A 14,188-nucleotide genomic window follows, 5' to 3' on the forward strand; every position below is an offset into this window, starting at 1 on the left:
CGTAAGTTCCTCCCAACCCTCCAATCTTTCTTTCCAAAATACTCACTACCATATTTTTCCAACGTGTCATTTAATCTCTTTGCCCTCAATAGAACATAAGCTCTGTAAGGAAGAGGGTATTTGTCTATTTGATTCATTCTTACATCTAATGTAGTGCCTGGCACATGGTAGGAACTTACTTAAAAAATATTTATTCAAAGAGTGAGGCTGTCCAGTGCTTTACTTTAAGCCAAGGATATCTTATCCTACAGTTTCAACTGCCCTAGTTGTTATCCTCATTTTTTTAGGCATGGTAAGAGGGATCAAGTTTCTGTGTAACCTGAAGACTGGCCCAGAACATCTCTGGGTACGGTGTGCCTGTCTGATGGAGGTGGGATTGCCGCTCCCCTGGCCTGTTGCCCCACACATCAGAATCTCAATGGCCATGTGCTTGTCTGCTTTTATTATTTCTTGGACTTTCCACCTCCTGTGTCTGGGGCTTAAGTGTCCCACTATATTCTTCCTCTGTGATCCCACCCCTGTACACCTGTCCCTTTATCATCCCAAGACCCCTTCCTGCAGGGCAGGGTTCTTAGCCTCTAGACTGCACATACCATTGTTGGTAATTTACTCTCAAATATTGAAGCTTATACCTGCTGGAGTATGATGGGGGAGTCTTAGATCAAGCAATGATCCGGTGCCAAGAACTGTCTGCTCAAGCCTTTGCCCCTTAGGAAGGCGCACTGGTGCTGCAGCCAAGAAGCCCATTCCTTGGTGACAACTTCAAAATACCTCCTCTGCTTCTGATACCACATCTCCATCAACAACCTTCATTTTGGGAACTGGTAAGCTCAGTATCAGAAGTTGATTCCTGTGGTTGAAATCAGGGGCCTATTGAATAGCATAATGAATGTTATAAATGGTGAGATTGAAGGTATTCAAAATATGGGGGTTAGACAATTTTTCCCCCATACATGCTACAAAAGCACTTCATCAATGAGCTACACCCCCAGGCCCCAAACATTCTTAAAGACTCTGGAGACTTACATAATGAAGAAGAGGCCCAGGAAGCTCTCTAAACTTCGACCTGAGGGATGGTGTCCAGGCCTTGATTCCTAAATAGTCCTGGCAGCCACTAGCTTAAGAGGGTTCCTGGTTGCCTGGAGGGACTACTGGGGTAACTTATTCTGACACTGTAACGGGAGTAGGCAAACTGTAGCCCATGGCCTTGGACGCATGACTGGTAAACAGATTTGCTTTGAAACACAGCCACACCCATCCGTGTGTATGTGTGTTGCCCGTGTCAGCCCTGGTACCAGGACAGCAGAGATGAACAGCTGCAGCAGAGATCACCCAGCCTGCAGACCCTAAAATATTTACTTTCTGGCTCTTTCCAAAAAGAAAAAAAAATTGCCAAATCCTGCCTTAGAATATTGTCACATTTGCTTCAAACGCGCCTGTCATGCACATTAGTAACCAGATCACCTAAAAGAGCAGATTTCTGGGCCTTCACTGAGCTTTGTGGAATAGATTGACCTGTTTGGGGCTTGCTTGCTAATAAACATTTGTATAATAAATGCGCATCTGTGTAGTAGAATTTGGCCTGAGACTTGCTTTTTATTATAACCTAATAATGCCGTTATGGAGGAATCATTAACCTTCACTCACCGCAGATTTCTTTGGTGTCTTTGGTTTCTATGAAAAAGAATGTCAGGGTTGTGCAAGAGTCATGTTCAAATTGGCTCAGATGAGTTCCCAGCGTTAAGCTGTGTGGTACCCGGGAAGCCAGCATGTCCCCTGCAAGACTCGTTGGTCTTCATCATTATCTTCAAATGCCTGTGCCTGCCTCCCCTACAATGAGTTTCATGAAAACAAGAAAGTATCTGTCTCGTTCATCTTTGACCCTCATGCCTGCCCCATCTAAGACATCCAGGATATATTTGTAGAGAGGAAGGAATTGATAGAGCCATACGAGGCATTCATGGAAGCTTGCTAAACCTAAATGATAGTTGATTAAAAACATGAGCCACCAGTCACCTGCATTCGGGGTACCAGGTCAGGGTTCCAATAGTAACCTACATCCCTCCCGTCTCAATGGCTGTCCCATCTCATTCTGGGTTTGGGAGAATGCAGCTGTATCAAGTACAATCCAGGAGTTTGGAGCTCATGGTCTCCTTGAACCTTCTTGAGGCCCTAAAAGACAGAAAACATCATCCAGTTTTCACACATGAGAAATTGACATGGATAGGGTCAGTGGCTTGTACTAAGTCCAAGTGATAAGAGAGCCACTGGTGTTTTCATCAGGTCACAGTGCACCCACATTCCATAGGCACTTTTTAATTAATGAGTAAGCCAATGAACGAGTGAATAAATTATCTTCTCTATGGCATTTCCACCAGAAGATAGCCACCTGATCACCTTCTTACCAGGTAACATGTTAGGCGGTAACAGACTGCAGCTTCTGAGGCTTCTGGTTGCCAAGATACCTACCTTCATAAAACGTCCTCTGGTAATGTTCAACAAATTCCAACCCGTCGAACACCTGCAATATATTAGAGGAGGTGACGGAAAGTAAGCAAAAAGAGTGAGTTTGGATGGTGCTGGAACAAAGATGGATTTTAATTTTGTTCCTTTTACCTTTTTTTTCTCCCTCCGTGTATCATTTCCATGCAGAAATTGCAAATTAATGGTCACATCGAACTATCTGTCAACGTATTACTGCTCTTGCAGTATCAAATTATGTTGGCAATAATGTTTCCAGCTGCCTGGGACTCCATTGCGATTTAATTTGAAAGGAACTCAAATTGCAACTCTAAATGGATAAAAAATTAATTTTACATACAAGCTATCCACCTCCACATTTTCAGCCCCATACCCTAAAATTATCTCAATTTAAGTTCAACTTTGAACAGTACATACGTCCCAGCCAACTCCGCACCCAAAGATGAATACATAGCAAATTCGTGAATTGGAAATCTACTTTGCTGCTCCTTTTTTAATAAGATGTTCTTCCTTGATTACGGTCATTAGGAGATTCTGTAGCTATTGCCTTTGACAGCAGGAATAGAGGCCGAGTCCATGTTAAAAAAAAAAAAAAAAGGAACCAATTCCAACTTCACCACATGATTACCCTTAACAATTGGAGTGAAAAGGAAATCTGACTTTCACCCTTTTACTTATTGCTTGTTTTCTTATAGTAGGTTCAGGCTTTAATTTTGTTCTGGTGTTCAGTCCTTACGCACTTTCTAGATTTTCTCATCTATCTACCTACATACCTATCTACCTCTCATCTACTTACCCATCATGTATTTATCATCTGTCTGTGTGTCTATCTATCATCAGCTGTATGTCCCAGTTATAGAAATGAAGGCATCTTGATGCTCACAGATTGGCAGGGGAGGCAAACATGACCAAAAGCTTTAAACATTTCTCCTGTGATCTGATAAGAGGGATGGAGAAGTAAGTCACTGTGTTCAGTCAGAGAGCCCGAGGCATTCAATATGAACCAGGAGGCTGTTGGAGAAAGTTACCAATGGAGGCTGGCATTGGAGCTGGCCTTGAGCATGTCACATAGGGGTTTGTCTTTGTCAGTGGCATCTCATGCCGGGAGAAGAGTGTGGGCAAAGGCTGGAAGGTGTGTAGGATCCCAGATGCTACTCTTTGCTTCAGGGGTGTAGGATTTGAGGAGGGAACAGTGAAAGGTGGAGGGGTGGGAAGGCAGAAGTTGTACATTGGGCTCAGGATTAGGTTGAAATGGCACATCAGGATGAAGATAGAACTTTAGTAAAAGCTAATGTGGAAAGGGGAGAAGTGATCAGAGGCGAGGAGAACCAACCTGCTTTCCAGAGGCAGCAGCAGCTTCTGTAAGTACTAGTGGGCAAACATACACACACACACACACACACACACACGCACACGCACATGCACACGCACACATAGGCACACACATGTGCACGCACACATAGGCACACACATGTGCACGCACCTGTCCCAACCTAACGTGCAAGATCACAAATGAGTCTGGAATAAGCATAAGTGGACGTGGGCATCTCTTTCCCTTTTCCTTGCTCCCAACCCTATCCCTTCTAGCAGAGGGCCTTGCACATATGTATGGAGACCTCAGTCCTCATGTCAAAGTCCCATGTAGTTTCCCAGACAGCTGTCTTTTGGTCACCTTTTGAGGCTGATCTTACGTGAAACTGAGAAGACCTGGGAGTGAGTTTGGGGCCAGTGGGTCATGAAATTATAGGGTTCAGAGATCTGGTCCCTGGTCAGAAGGGAGAATCAGGGGCAGGTGGGCACAGGAGAAGGAGGAGGACACAGTGTGATGAGAGCCAGTACCGGGCTCAAGACAGGTCCCCAGTGGCCAGTTCAGAGACATAGAAAGTACACCCAGAGGCTGAGCCTCTTTGATTTTTCTGTGAGAGGCTGATTTCCAGCTTTCCAGAAAATCTACCTCTCTTCAAGTTGTTTGCTGTCTTCTTGGCCTGTAGGCAGTTACTCAAGAAGGTCATATGGGCAGGGCCTTATCTGGAGGCAGAAACCATAGGCACTAGGCTTGGACATATTTACACAGGGGATGTAAATTCAACAAACCAATCTCCACTGCACACACACGGCTTTCTCAGCAATTTCCAACTTGTTTGCACCAACCTGAATGTAAACCTGAAGCTCTCTCCACCAGCGGCAATTACTGGAGCAGAAGCTGGGCTTGGTGGCCGAGGTTTAGCGGGGTCAGACTGAAAGCATGAAAGCTTCCATCACACGTCCTGAAATCTAGTTTCCATGGTACTGGATTTTAGGGCATCCTCTTGCTTGAATGGAAAAAAAAAAAAAAAAGAAATGCTCTCTTTAAGATCCCGCTGATGTGCCAGAGGGGACAGAATAGGGACTATGGAATCAGGGGTTTCAAGCTCAGGTGTCCATTCTTCTTGTAGGAAGTGCCCCTCAGCTGACACTGTGCTCTGCGCTGGAGTTGCTGGGTAAACAGAATCGGTCCCTGGGAGACTGGGACAGCAGACAGATGCATTAACAAACAATTCCTGGGCATTGTGACAAATGCCAAGTGGGACAGACAATGCTGCATAGTATCCTGGAGCCCACAGAATGAGGACACGTCTGTGTGGACCTGGGTAAATTATGCCCCTTCACTCAGTCTCAGTTTTCTATGCCATAGAGTTGTTTCTCACAAGCAAGTAAGAGTCAGTACCTAGCCCAGCACTGCTGCCTAACAAATAGGCCTTACTTTTCCTTTTCCTTGAATAGGAATTTTCTAATTTACATACTTCCATGACGTGTCTCTTACCTACAGTTTTACTAGAATCCTTCTTGCCTTTTGCATTTGAACTGAGATTTCCTTGAGCCTCTTAATTCCCATATCCTGGAGAACCCCTAAAATCATTCTCAAAGATCTCTGTATCACAGGTATGTTTGGAGTCCCCTTTGCCTGGTGCCTCCCTGAGCTCTCATGTGGCATCTTATGTGGCCCAGTGGGGTGCAGATCTCAGTCCTTTCTGGAATCTACAGGAAATCCAGTCCCAGCAGACTTCTTCCCAATATCTTGAGGACCTTCTTGAAAGTCTAGCAGTCACATGGGGAATGGTCACTTAATACTCCCCTGACACCCTGTCATTTGTCACCCCTGTACCTCTCCTGCTCCATCAAAGCCCCCAAAGAATGCATGCTCTTCCATCTCTGGAGGCTCAGCCTGCACAAGACAGAGGCCCTGGGAATACAGCATCTGTCTCCAACAAACTTCCCAAAGCGTTTCCCCAAGAAAGGCAATTCTAAGAGGAATATCCTCTGTTAGAGAAAGGCAATTTTCTCTCTCTTTACAGTTCATTTTATGCTCATTAACAGCCCTCTGAGATTAGTGTAATAATTTCCACTTTATAGATGAGGAGATGGAGGCTCAGAGATGAAGTGCCCTTGCCCAAGGTCACTCAGCTGCTAAGTGCCAGAGTCTGGCTTCGAGCCCTGCTCTGACCGTCCACCACGCCTGTGGCTGAGAGGGCAAGAGGATTTCCTGTGCCCCCTCCTTCCTGCTCTGGAGGGGGTCTCTTCACTGTGTGGCAGGCTTAAAACCCTCTTACTGTCTTTGAAAAGGTGGCCCTGGAATGCTTTTACCTCCAAGAGGAGCAAAAAGGTGTTTTTGTGGTCACTGCACAAGCAAACTGCGGGGAGATTGGACACCAGGGCGGAAGACAGGCCAGCGGTCAGCTTAGCACTAGATGTGCTTGAATTATATCCTCGTCCCCTCCAGCAGGCCTCAGGCTCCTGAGGGTCCAGCAATTTCTGCCTTTTGGCTTTCCCACAGCATTCTCCCAGGTCTCCCCAGACTCCTGATGGCAACAGGCCTCACATTTGTGTCCCTGCCCGTCTCAGTCTCCAGTGTTGTCACTGTTCAGAAAAAACAGAGGCTTTACATTTTCCGACTCCAGCTCTCAGCCACGGCAGTCGCTATATGGCTTTAGGACAATCATTTCATCTCACAGAACTTGGCTTTCCTCTAGGGCCTGTGAAGCCTTCCTCATGACTCCTTGTGACTTGACAAGACTCAGCACGTGGGTGTTCATCTGATACTTACCAAGGCCCTTTTTGCCTTGTGCACCAGGCACAAGGTAAGACAGACACAAGTTCAAAACCCCACTTTGCCACTTGCTAGCCTTTCTAGTGGGTGCACGTTCCAGGTCCTCTCTGGTCCTCGATTTACTCATCTGTCAAATGGGTTGGCAGTTCCTATCAAAGTCCTATGATGATCCGAGACATAGAACCCAGCACCCGGGGCTGCTGCTCCATCCGTGGTGTTTGTTCTTATGGTCTAGTTTGTGTTTTGAGGCTGCACTGGAGAGCTCAAAAATTACTCTTAATATGGGATATGGTGCTTTCAAGATACTTAACAAACCGTGAGGGTAGCTTTGAGCTTCAGTGAATCTTAAATGTCCCTGTTTTCAATCCCTAACCGGGGAGGAGAGGGCTCTGTGAGGGTGGCTATCTTGGCTTGGCAGTGGTCTAGAAGGTGCTCCCAATGAGGAGTGTTAATGTCCCCAGCAGGAGTGGGCAGCCTGAAATTTCTGGCATCTGAGTTAGTGCAAAGGCTCTAGTTGGGCAAGGATGGAGGGATGTTCCATATTTCTCTGGCAAGTGGCCTTTGCTGTACGTAAGCTTATTCATCCGTACTCACTGCAGCCTGGGCCACTGTGAGGCATTCAACCAAGCAACAGCTGCCAGGCCTGGTTGTGACCCTCAACAACGGGGACAGTACTTTTCACCTTTTTTATTCCACATGGGTTCAGCACAGTGGGCTCTCAGCTCATCCAATGTCACATTCTCAAAGTCACCCATTTGCTTCTGGGATGCTGACTCTCCTTTCCACAAAGGACATGTGAGCATGAACAACCGGGCTATAGGAGTGACCATGAATTCTTCAGTTGATCGGGGGCCAGGGCTGGCCATCTTCCCTAGGAGCCTCCTACCAGCAGCCACATGGCCACTCGGGGCTGGCTTTCCAGGTTCTCTGACATTTCTGTGAAGTGTGTTCTGTGGTAAGGCTCTGACACAAGTTGCATGTTCCCTGTTGGGAGAGATGAGGGACTTAGTTGGCCCCAAGAACCTTCAACCCCACCCCTTCTTATTGCTTCATGGGTATCAGGACAGCCATTTCCAAATGCTCTGAGAGGACTGCAGAAGTGGTGTCATCCTAGTCTATCATTTTGCATAATGGTCCCACCCAGAACTGCCATTTATTAGACACGCCAGGTGGATGCATATGCATGTGAAGCACTGTGATTATTTTTATTACTACTCTGATTACTGGAAAACAAACCATCAAACAAACAACAAACCCCAGCCATCATATATGGGGGACTTATTAAGTTCCAGGTGCAACTCTAACTGCTTCACATATATCTCAGTTGACTCCTCCTTCCCCTGCGATGCGGTTGGCTGCTATGATTATCACTATTTTAATAGTGAAATCAGAAGTGGACCCAAAAGAGGTGAAAAAACTTGGCAAAGTCCTGTAGGTAATGTGGGGAGAAATGCTGATTTAATGTCTAGTCTGTGCTTCGCTATTCCCAGCTGAGAGACCTTGACACTTGGGGAGGTGCCTGGCACCCTAGAAACTGTGTCTCCACTATCCCAAATGCCTGAACTCTAACATAGAATGATCTGGAAATGTGGAATTTCTTTTTTATCTTGTTTGTTATTATCTGTTTTGTACAAAAACATCTATTTAACTTCTATAAGGTATACATATTAGATTAGATTATTCACAATAAAATAAAACCCATCCAATGTTCTCTATGGGGGTCTGGGACCAAGATTGGTGAGGAGGAATGGATGGAAGATACTGTTGGGGTGAGAAGGATAAGAGTTGTTTTAGGGTGCTGGGAAATGATGCTTTGTGTTATGAAGGGAGGACAGTGAGTAAGTGGAGCTTCAAAGGTAGAGTGCTTGGGGCCTAGTGACCATGTGGATAGACTGATACTGCAAGTCAAAGATGTGACTTGCTTTTCAGCTTGTGGATCTGGATGCTGTTAACAGAAAAGGGGAAGGACCACCAGAAGGAGAGGATGTGGCTGAATGAAATAGGAGGATGCAAGGGAGAGCCCTAGCAGCCACCTAGATCAGCATGTCCCAGAAGCGCTGTGTGTGCTGTTGGTAGCACCCAAGATGCATTTCAGTGGCTCCCCTAATGGACCCTTAAGAATTAAACAATTCTGTAGTTAACGATTTACTTACGGCATGTGATATATGACAAGCCTTCACTTCATATATTTATGTTTTCTCTTACGTGCATTTAAATAAGAAAAAGGAAATTGATTTAAGGAAAAATGTGATGTAAATTATGCTGCATGTGGGCAAAAACCACGAAGGCAGTGATTGAGCGGTTGCAATATGTCGGGAAGGGAATTCTCAGCTGCTGTAGCAGAACAGCCACTTGTCTTCCTGACAGCCTCCAGAGACCTTGTGCCTTTCCGATGTCTTGCAGATCCCGTGCATGGCCCGCAGAACGTGGAGATCGTGGACATCCGGGCCCGGCAGCTGACCCTGCAGTGGGAGCCCTTTGGCTACACAGTGACCCGCTGCCACAGCTACAACCTCACGGTGCAGTACCAGTACGTGTTCAACCAGCAGCAGTACGAAGCCGAGGAGGTCATCCAGACCTCCTCCCACTACACCCTGCGGGGCCTGCGTCCCTTCATGACCATCCGGCTGCGGCTCCTGCTGTCCAACCCAGAGGGCCAGATGGAGAGCGAGGAGCTGGTGGTGCAGACCGAGGAGGACGGTGAGCAGGCGAGGCCAGCCTCCTGGGAATGGGGGGTGTGGGTCGGACCCACTCACTGACTGCCACCCAGTCAGTGATGAGGTTTTCATTTTTTCCTTCATCTTTGATCTTTTCCCCAAGATCTTCCATGAAAGACCACGCCGGTCGTGCATTGCATAACTCGGGTTGCTGTTCTCATGCACAACAGCAGCTCTGCCACACATGTGCTCTCGAGGTTGACCCTTCTGTGTCCCCATTCCTCTTCTCCTCCCTTTCTCCCACCTTCTCTGCCCAAAGTTCAACTCTACGGACATCTTCTGTGAGACAGCATACATATCCCGTTGTTTCAACATGTTGAGATCGGAAGTCACGTGAATTCTCAGTTCTGTTCAAATTTAAAGAAAATACATATAAAAACCTTAGCATGTACATTGCCCACAGAACTGATGATCCAATGGGTGTCCTTCAGGCATATCAAACCCAAAGTACTCAAAAGTTAACCAGTTCCCTCTTCTGCACACTGACTTCTTTTCCTATGGTCTTTGTCTCAATGAACTGCATTTGGTGGCTTAAGATGGAGACCTCAATGTCAGTCCAGGAGGCTCCTTTCTTCAACCCCATTCCACCTCTCCAACTCTCAAGGTTCTAATGAGTCTGCTTCCTATATTTTATCTCCCAACATGCCTCCTAATCTGAGAGTCCTGGAATATGGAGACTCTTGTACTCCTAGAACATACTTCCGGCCTTTCTGTCCTCACCCATGCTGTTCCTTCTGCTCAGACTGACTTCTCGCTCCACATTTACAGGGTAAACTCCATTAATCTTTCAAATGCTCAAATGCTTCCTCCAGGAAGCTTCCCTGGACTGCCCCGAACTTCCTTCCTAGGCTCCCACTGCAATTTGCATATAACTTCAACACAGCACTTCTCTTATTGGTGGGATCAAATTTGCCAGTTCTAGGATTTGTCTAAGGAACATTGTCCATGGCTGAATTTCAGATGTACCTCCAGCCAGGCTGGCTTTGGCTCTGTAGGGCATCTTATTTAGTTGTCCAGAATCTGACTCTGAAATGCAAATTGTGTATAAGGAATTGATTATGGAAATTTCCTGGGGGAGACTGGGCAGGGGATGGGAAGGCAAGACAGAGAACGGGAGGAGCTTCTGGCCAAGTCCTGCAAAGGTTGGCTGTACCCTCAGCCTACAGGGGAGCTCTACAGGGTGGGCAATACATACCAGATATTCCAAGTCAGGAAGGGGAGCTAGAACTGGCTTCATTGTTTCAAAAATGAATGGCACTTTCCTCCAGAAGGTAGAATAACACCATAGCATTATGGTAGGTTATTGTGCACATTAAAAGTGATGGTATACAAAGACATTAGACCTAAACCCAGCAGATCTTATTTTCTCAATGTATGTAGCTACTATGTTTGCACTAAGTCACAGGAAAAAAGTTTCTTGACCAAGGAGTCTGAAACATAAGTAATTCAGGAACTGCCCAGTTGCTCTAGGAAATCCTACCAGGATCAAGCCATCCCCTGGAACTGGTTATAGAGTCTACTACATAAACTCTCAAGGAGTAGTAGTGTACTGGGCCTTAACTGAGATGCAAAGTGAGGTCAAGAGGGTTGGCTTAGTAACTAGTGTTCACAGGGCATCCCCAGGGATAGAAAGGGAAGAGCAGAAGGTGCTTTGCTCACCCTGGACTATTCTTTGAGGATGACGGTGCACCTGCAAATCCCAAATCAATCCCAGCTTTAAGGTGTGCCTTAAACTCTTTCTTTCTAACTCTTGACACTAAGAGAAAAAATAAATAAACAAATCAACAAACCACAGAGCCTTTATCAAAACAATGCAAGAGCAGCAATGCTTTGAAATTAAATTTATATTAAACATCATTAATAAAACATCCATTCCTGCTCCCAGAGGTGTGTGGACATTGTCCTATTAAAGACAGTTTCTCAGCCTGTAGCTCAGAAATTGCTGGAAGGTCTTAGCAGAGTGGGGCCACCCTCTCTATGCCACAATTAGACTCGATTCTTCCTAAAGAAGGAGGAGACATTTCCATTTGCTGGGGTGCTCATTCACCTCCAGCAGGAGCTAAAGTTAGAGCATGGCCCGGGCCATCAACTGAAGCTCCCCTCCGGGAGCCAGCGAGAGCGAACTCTCGGATTGAGCTGACTGGCTCCATACTGCTTTTTATCCGTTTTCCAAAACTGTCTTCTGGGGAATTTGTAGAATTTGTCATTTCAGCACCCCAGTGCCTTTGAAGACCTGAAAAGTAATCTACTGCTAGAGAGAGAAGCTCATGGCCCCAGAGCCCCATGGCGTCATCTGGAAGCAGCTGTTGGTAAAAGGCTCAACAGATTCTTATTTTTTTTTCTCTTTTCCACAAATGTCTCAGACAAAACCACAGTTTCCTTATTTCATGGTTACTCTTCTATTATTAAACAGACCATGGTCAAGATCGTGAAATGGAATATAAGAGGTCTTAAAGGATGAAAACCATGTCGAAGGGGTCTCCATTTAGCCATTTTTTGGCTGCTATTTATTGAGCACTTATAATGTCCTAGGCACCAAGAAATAGGCTTGCTATATACAATGACTCCTGTGTGTATATGTATATGTGTGTGTATGTGTGTGAGAGAGAGATTTTGTTGTGAAATGGTTCAAAACTACTAGGAAAAAAAAAATGAAAGATTAGTACTAAGAAGACCTGAAAACCCTCTGCACAGATTCAACATATGTTAACATTTGCTACATTGATTATTTCATATAGGTGATAGGTTTGTATGATATGAAATACACACACACATATAATTTTTAGCTGTTTGAAAATAAATTACAGAAATCATGACACAGCCCATTAACAGTTTAAAAATAAGAGCATTCTCCTACATAGCCACAATATCATATGACATATAAAAAATTTGGCATTAATTTAAAGATGATCAAATATACAGTCTATTTTCATATTTCTAGTATTATTTCTAATAACATTAAACCTGATTTTATATGAAAAAACCAGAGTGAAAAACATTTCTGGAAAAAAAATATTACATGGTTCGTGGTGCATATTTCTCACTGTATCTTGGCAGGAGGTCCCCAGAGATAGGGAGCTCCTCCATCAGTGATATTATCTCTGGTCACTTAATTAAGACAGGGTCCACCCGCCCCCTCCACTGCAAATGCAATACTTTCTTCTCTTTGTAAAGTTGCTGTGCTGTGACACTTAGAGACGGCATTAGCACCCTATTCCCTCAAAAGTGTCCCTCAAGGGTTGTAGCACTCCTTAACTAAAGTAATCAAATGTTACATTGGTGCTCGCAAAAGGGTGGCTTTAAAATTCATCATTCACCTATACTTATTAATTAGCTTTCTTCTTTATAGAAGAGTTTTTCTCTCATCTTCCTTCCTGTGTTTACTATCCTTATTGACTCATAGATCATATTTTGACTCAGTTCACAAGCATCCACCACCATCATTACTCTTCTGTAGGCTCAGGCTGTCATGATGAAGGCCAGCAGGAGTCCCTTCAGGTTGGCTCCAGGTCCTCTTGACCTGCCCTCATTTGTCTTCCTTGCTTCTGGCATAGCACCATGTCCTCTTCTACCCTTGTGATGTCCCTGCCATGCACCTGAAGTCAACCACTTCTCTACGGATTTCTGGATGAGATCAGTGGTATTTTGGCCCTAAGATCTACATCTGACATGAACTCAACATAGCAATATTGCCTGGAGGTGCTACCTCTCCAGGTAGAAAGAGCTAGGGAATAGAATTTGTTTTAAATCATGATCTTATCCTGATTCAACCCCAAAGCCTCAGGATTCTTCTCCACCTTCTACCCAGACATCCCCTTCTCCCACAGTGAAGATCCTCAATCTAGGATTTTCATTTATTCCATCCTACGTATAAAGTAGTTTCAAAGTTACAGCAGCAATCCCGTGAACAAACAAGCTAATTTGGGTTGAAGACCTCAATTTTTCTGTCTTCAGTGTTTTTAAGGCTGTGTCCCACTGAAGATGGGCGGTCGAAATACAGTGCTCCAAAGTTCAGTGTTTATCTCCGTATGCTTATAATCTCAACTTGGTACCCAATTAGATCCATTTGTTTCAATATTAAGGTTTTCCTTCCCCTTATTCTTTCTTAAATTAAAATGTATTGTAGTTATTGTTTTTTTAAACAGGTGAATGGCTGCCTCTTTCAAAAGTCAAAACTCTTTAAAAAAGGGTTCAGCCAAAAAGTACTGCCTCTGTCCTTATTTTTGTCGCACAGTTCCCACCCTGAAAGACAGCCATTTTCATTCATTTCTGGTTTATCTTTCCAGTAGTTCATTTTGTAAAAAGTAAATGATATTTTCCTCTCCTTCTATTTTTCTGTAAGAGGTAACAGAATGGATACACTTGGCATCTTTGGTTTTTTTTTTTTTTTTTTGGTTGTTGTTCACTTAGTATATTCTGGAAATCACTCCATGTCAGTTAGTACAAAATTCCCTCATTCCCTTTATAGCTCCAACATACCTCATTGTGTGGATGAATATACCTAAGTGTCTGATGGACAGTTAGGTTGTTTCAATTATTTGCTATCACAATACTGCAGCAAATAGCCTAGTGCCGGTGTTGTTTGCTATTTGTGAAGATGTATCCCACTGGAATCAAAGGGCTTATGCATTTAGATAGCCTTCACAGAAGTTGTATTATTTTGTCTTTTCACCAGTGGGGTAGACTCATATAATCTTAATAGCAAATGTGAAAGAGGAAGCAGTATTACTTATTGTGCAATGGAGAATTTTAGGTTCCCATTTACAATAATTTATAAAATCATAATTGATTTTAATAGCTAACATATATCAATGTATTCTGGCACAGCACCACATTCTTGACTCAATATATCAATTGTGTGTGTGTGTGTGTATGTGTGTGTGTATGTATGTGTATGTGTTTG

At 44.5% G+C, this 14,188-nt stretch overlaps 1 protein-coding gene across 9 annotated transcripts in view; it reads left to right on the forward strand.

Moving 5' to 3' along the window:
- The window catches only part of PTPRT (protein tyrosine phosphatase receptor type T), a gene marked incomplete at both ends in the record, with an annotated part of 1,075,443 nt that overhangs the window by 666,880 nt on the left and 394,375 nt on the right, over window positions 1-14,188 (forward strand). For all 9 annotated transcript variants that reach the window (XM_081292389.1, XM_081292384.1, XM_081292383.1 and 6 more), the window contains one exon: window positions 8,972-9,268. In XM_081292389.1, the coding sequence (XP_081148515.1) occupies window positions 8,972-9,268 (297 nt within the window). The remainder of the gene's footprint in view (window positions 1-8,971; window positions 9,269-14,188) is intronic.

This window comes from Spermophilus citellus (genome assembly GCF_964194105.1).
Source record: "Spermophilus citellus genome assembly, chromosome: 4".
Taxonomy (NCBI): Eukaryota; Metazoa; Chordata; class Mammalia; order Rodentia; family Sciuridae; genus Spermophilus; species Spermophilus citellus.